Source organism: Dipodomys ordii, unplaced genomic scaffold (genome assembly GCF_000151885.1).
Source record: "Dipodomys ordii isolate 6190 unplaced genomic scaffold, Dord_2.0 Scaffold27, whole genome shotgun sequence".
In the NCBI taxonomy this organism is placed as follows: domain Eukaryota; kingdom Metazoa; phylum Chordata; class Mammalia; order Rodentia; family Heteromyidae; genus Dipodomys; species Dipodomys ordii.
The window spans coordinates 1,571,144-1,577,652 of record NW_012267243.1 but is presented as its reverse complement, the minus strand read 5'-3'; the positions used below and the strand labels follow the sequence as shown (position 1 = coordinate 1,577,652).

The following is a 6,509-nucleotide window of genomic DNA, read 5'->3' as shown; positions in this document are numbered from 1 at the left end:
GGAGTTATTTTACAATAAATTTAAGTCAAAATATGTTGGGTACTCATAGTTGCTTTAATGTTGAGATGAATAGCAATATGAATATCATAGTATTTGAGAGGCTTTTAATTCTCCTGTCTAAAATGATACATGACTCAAACATGAATAAAGAAATGATATTATTTGGTTTATTAATGTATATGTCAATTTTTTCCATAGGTGTCTAATAATTTTCTAACATGTCAAATCGGACAGTGATAGTGGAATTCTTGCTCCTGAGACTGGCTGAAAGTCCAATGCTGCTGAGACTGCATGCCACACTCTTCTCCTTCATCTACCTGATGGCTCTTTTGGAGAATTTGGTCATCATCGTCCTCACCATCCTCGACCAACACCTCCACACCCCAATGTACTACTTCCTTAGGCATCTGTCCTTCTTAGATCTGTGTCTCATTTCTGCCACCGTCCCCAAGTCCATTTTCAATTCTGTCACGCTCTCTGATTCCATCTCCTTCCTAGGGTGTGCACTACAGCTCTTTGTGGTGGTCCTACTGACTGGATCGGAGATTGGAATTCTCACTGCCATGTCCTACGACCGCTATGTGGCCATCTGCTGCCCTCTGCACTATGAGGCCATCATGAACAGAGGGTTCTCGGTCTTGCTAGTGACTCTGTCGTGGCTTAATGGTAGTGCCTTGGGAATCTTGTACTCTGCTGGGACATTCTCTCTGGATTTTTGTGGCTCCAACAGGATATATCAGTTCTTCTGTGATGTCCCCACATTGTTAAAGCTCTCTTGTTCTAAAGAACATGTAACCATTAATGTCAGTGTGGCCATTGGTGTGTGTTATGCCTTCTCATGTTTGGTTTGCATTGTGGTCTCCTATGTGTATATTTTCTCCACAGTCTTAACGATCCCTTCCAGACAAAACCAACCCAAAGCCTTTTCCACCTGTGTGCCTCATCTTGTGGTTGTCAGTACATTCCTGGTGACAGGCGCTGTTGCTTACTTGAAGCCAGTTTCGGATACATCCTCTATCGTAGATGTTCTGGTGTCTGTGTTCTACTCTGTAGCACCTCCTTCCTTGAATCCAATTATATACTGTTTGAGGAACAGGGATATTAAATCAGCTCTCAGGAAAGTTCTGTGGGGTTCTAGAATTAGCAAGGTATTGAAATGATGCTAAAAGTTGAAGGTGAGAAATAGCAATTCCTTTTATAGTTGCATATTTTAATTGTAAAAATAATAGGTTGCATCATGATGTTTTCATTTCTACATAGAAAATACTTGGATCATGTTTACACCCCATAGTACTCACACTTACTCTTTTTCCAACTTCTTCCAGTTCCCTTCATTCTCTAATATTTCATCAATGATTTTTTTCATCTTGTTTTTTTGCTTTTTGAGATATAGATTACAAATAAGAGGAAACGCATACTTCTCCAAATCTCTCTACAATTTTGTTTAAAATGATAATTTCCATTTCCATCCATTTTCCTACATATGGCATAATTTCATTCTTTTTTTGTGTCAGTCTTAGGGATTGAACTTGGGACCTCTGGCTTAGGAGACAGCTAGTTTGCCACTTGAGTTATGTCTCCAGTCCCATTTTTTTCTTTTCGGTCATGGGGCTTGAACTCTGGGCTTGGTAATATTGCTCAGCATTCTTAACTCTCCATACATGCAATAGTGTCCTCCAGTCCTCTTAGTTATTTAAATTTAATATTATTGTTATATTTTATATTGCTTCTTCCAAAAGAAATTTAGAAAATCACATAGTTTCTGAAGCTATATGCCTCAATTAAATAATAATTTTTCTGATAAAAAATGTTAGCTTCAAATTGATAATAGGTGATGAGAGCCGAGTTTGTGTCCTGAGACAATCAAAGAATGGAAATTTTGGACAGTGGGGTAAGCAATCAGCAGAATGTTTTATTGAATAGGAAAGATACAGTGACCTTGCAATGGATCTCACTGAGAACAAAGGAGGATATTCTCACGAGAGGATCACAATGGGTCACTAGCTATGAGTATATGAGCACATGAAATGATACTTATCGAAATGAACTCCGAGAAATAGAAACAAGAGTTGTTTTTTAAATTGTGCTCTTTGCAGTTATGTCTTCTCTCTCTTTTTCCCCTTTCGTTTATTCTCTCTTGTAATTTTTTGTACCTTTTGTCTGGTATATAAGTTTGTCTGACTTGGGGAAGGGAAGGGGAATCACAGAAACGCTGGGGCGAAGGATGAACCAATGTAGCAGTGATATTCATTAGACATATATGTTGGAAATGAACTTTACAACTTGGAGGCAAGGAGGATTTGGGGAGGGGAAAGTGGGAGAAAATGAAGGAACGTATGACACTGCTCAAAGATAGTTGTGTGTATTATCTTACTTATGTAACTGTAACCCCTGTACATCACCTTTATAATAATATTTAATTAAAAATATATAACAAGAAAAAAGAAATTCTCTAGGGGTTTTTAATGTATGTTATCTCAGATATTTACCTTTTAAATATGAGCATCATACACTTAAGTGGGGCCTGAGTAGAATAAAGTCAAAGAGAAGAGATTTCTCTTGACTGGCAGCTTGACACATGTAACATTTGCTCCTCTTGTGTATAGTAGCCCTGTCCTTAAGACTCAACCTGGTGTGTCTGCTGTACAGACTTTGGAAGTGCCAACTTCCCAAGAGTATGAACCAACTTATACTCAGCCATGTTCTTGTTCTTTGGAGAAACTAGACAAATATGCCTACTTTGTAAATTAAAGTATTTGAACTGTTTTTTAATACTGGAGAATTACAACTTGTATAAACGTTTTGCTGTTTTCACTTGCGTCAATCAAATTTTAACTCATGTAACTGTCTTAACAGCTATAACAACTAGGCAAGAGATGCATAGAGAAACTAAACTAAACTAAAATTAAATTCTAAACAACAGCAACAACAAAAACAACAGTTCCAAACAAATTGAAGCAGCTATTTGGCAGTTGTTGGTTTGGATGCAGGCAATAGCCACAGTGTTTATCATGGCTGATCTCTAATTCATGTTAATATATGTTATTTAAGGATTAGACCAAAACAATCTGTCCTTCTGAATATATGTTACATTATACACTTGGAAGTTTCAAAATAGAACCTTTCCATTCATAAATTTTTATTAAATATATTTTATTGTAAAGTACTGTACAGAGGTGTTACAGTTACATGAGTAATGAGTACATTTCCTATTGAGCATTGTTACCCCCTCCTCTGTTTTTCTCTACCATCTCTTCCCTCTCTACCTCCCCAACTCCTCCCTCTCCCCCAGAAAGTTGTAAAGTTCATTTTCAACATAGTGTCTTGTAAATCTCATTGCTACAATGGGTCAACCTGTATCCTTATTTCAGCATTTTGTTATTTCTCTTCCCCTCCCCAAATTAGAAAAATGTATATAAAAGATGCAGGACACCGGAATCAAATGCAGTGAAAACAGGGGTCATACCGTGGGGAAGACCATACCAAAGAATCAAAAAAATAAAAAAAATAGTACATTAAAAGCTACAGCAAGAAAGATAAAACCTCTTGTGTCCCTATCTTGGGGACACATCTTCAGGAGGTTATTGAAATCATCTGATCCACTCTACTTAAAATGCAGGATACATACTACCTCAAAGGTTTATATATTTACATCAAATACACTTTTTAGATGATGATTCATTTATGACACATACCCCTTGTTTTACAAATTTACTAGTTTGATCTTTATTTACTTACCCAAAGGTGATATGGTTGCTACAAGTTTATCTCTTGTCCATTTCTTAGTTTTAATTGGGTACACTTGCTCTCTAGAGATCAGTACCTGTCTGAAATTACACATGGGTGCCTTGCTCTCACGGGATAATAAGGACTCTGCTTCCAGAGTGCTTGCTCAGGATTTATGGACAAACATACATTTTAGATAAAAGGAACAATATTGATGTTTCTTTAGAATGCCACAATGGTGTTTCTTTTTTCTGAGGACATCTTACAAGCTCACATAAATGGGTAAATTTGGTTGCCCCACTTTTCCATCCCTGACTTAGAGAAGTTCATGAGGGCGTCAGAGGTTGGGTCTTGTTCTCTGGGTTTAGAACAGCTGCCTACAGTGAGTACAGTGTGACTTCTGTTGCTGATTTGACCTTTTACTGATAACAGATATTTTGATTCACTTTGCAATTGTCTTTGAAGTTGGACAGGAAATCCAGTTAAAAATGGACAAGGAATATCTAGGTAAAACATGACTTCTTTTTCTGTGAAATAGTTACCATTTCATTTAAAGAGTAGGTGGAGACAGTCAACTTAGGGTCATTTTGTTTAGGAGAACAACATTTTTTAGCTGTTCCAGACATCACAGAACAGCATCAAGGAGGTCGTGGGCTCAGCTCCAACTTATAAAAGCATAATTGATCCTTGTTTCTTTGTTTCTAGTTGTTTTTAATTTAAAAACTATTGTACAACATGAAATGTACTCATTACCTTACTATGTAACTGTAACACCTCTGTACAGTACTTTACAATAAAATATATTTAATAAAAATTTATGAATGGAAAGGTTCTATTTTGAAACTTCCAAGTGTATAATGTAACATATATTCAGAAGGACAGATTGTTTTGGTCTAATCCTTAAATAACATATATTAACATGAATTAGAGATCAGCCATGATAAACACCAAGGCTCTGAATTTAGGCCCAAGTACTCCTCTCTCTTTTTCTCTTTTACATGTGCACACAAAACAGAGAGAGAATTCTCTTTAGATGACAATAAAACAAGTTTAAAAAACATCAGTTGTACCTATTTTATGTGTTAATTGTCTGAGAGCCAAATTAAAATATTTCTGCATATCTATGATTATGGTGAGCCTCAAGTACTCATTCTTTGAAGTTTTCCTTTGAGACTGAAAAAGTGAGAGAGCATCAAAATTTCTAAATTGTAACTTGGTCACATAAGCAGGAGATTTATTTTATTATGTTCAGATTATTCAAACCAGTTATAAGATAATTCACTAAGTTTCAGAGTGAGGCAGATAGACAGCAACAAAATGACTTAGTCCTAGAAATGAAGATTTCCCTCATTCCACTTGAACTTCTAGGTTTCAAGAGAATATCTTACATCTTAACAAAACACTTCTTTTTTTCTTTGTGTCTTTTAAAAATCATTGTATTAATGAATGATTCATGTACATATCTAAAGCATGCAACTGGATGATTCTGAGATAAAAAACATAAACAACAAAGAAAAATAGGTTACATTTCTAGAAATGAAGATTTAAATGTCAAAGGAGGAAATTATGAATACAATTGTACTTTGAAGACTTTTGTGTAATGTATTTTATTTTCTAGAAATATGTTGTATCTTTAACCATATTGATAATGATATTTTATAATTTTAACAATATTTTCCTATTTCACATTCTTTGAGCAAGTACGCAAATAAAATACTGAGTGTAAGTTTTTTGGAATGTATAGCTATACTTCCTTAGAACTTAGAGGGAAGTTGCAAATTTTCAAAATTGAGTGGCATGTTAGTTATGTCCTTTGACAAATGAATTTATTTTGTTTTAAATTATTTTCTTCAATTAATATAATTTTTCCAAGTCTTTCCATTTCCTAACAAATGGGTCAATGTCATTCTTTCTGATGGAGGCATAGAATTCCATTGTGTATATATATACCACATTTTCTTGATCCATTCATCTACTGAGGGGCATCTGGTCTGGGGGTTGGGGGAAGGAAGAGGCAACAATGCTTGATAAGAAATGTACTCATTACCTTGCTCATGTAATTGTAACCCCTCTGTACGGTATTTTTACAATAAAAAATCCTAAAAAATTAATTTTCTTTTATAGCTTATGAGGAACTTTTATTGTAAACGACATTGAATTTTATGAAATATTGTTATTTTTATTTATTATCTTGTTGGTCATGGAGTTTGAACTCTGTGCCTGGGCGCTGTCCCTCAGCTCTTCAGATCAAGGCTAGCACTCTACCACTTGAGCCACAGTGCCTCTTGCAGCTTTTTCTGGTTATGTGGTGCTGAGGAATCAAACCCAGGGCCTCATGCATGTAAGGCAAGCACGCTACCACTGAGCCACCTTCCCAGCCCTAAAATATTATTCTTGCATGTGTTGAGATTGCCATATGATTTTTGTCATTCCATCTATTAATGTAGGTTAGCACATTGACTGATTGATTTGTTTACATTGAACCAATCTCAAAGCCAAGGATACATTTCACCTGGTAAAGAGAACTGATGGCTTTAATGTACCAAATTATGTAGTCTGGTGTATTTTGTTTATACCTTTTGAATACATGTTTCTCAGAATATGGTCTATTGTCTAGGTTTCACTGATGTCATTAATATTGGCTCATAATTGTTTGTTTAATTAGAAACTATTCAATTTTTTTCATTTTTTTATTGTGAAAATACTGTACAGAGGGGTTACAATTACATGGGCAAGATAATGAGTACATTTCTTATCAAGCATTGTAGCCTCCTCCTTTGTTT

The 6,509-nt window shown here is 35.3% G+C and overlaps 1 protein-coding gene across 1 annotated transcript; it reads left to right on the top strand.

Moving 5' to 3' along the window:
- Positions 1-218: 218 nt before the first annotated feature.
- LOC105985228 (olfactory receptor 14K1-like) lies at positions 219-1,160 on the top strand. The gene has a single exon (XM_013015654.1). It carries the CDS (start codon positions 219-221, stop codon positions 1,158-1,160), a length of 942 nt encoding a protein of 313 aa, XP_012871108.1.
- Positions 1,161-6,509: the final 5,349 nt, after the last annotated feature.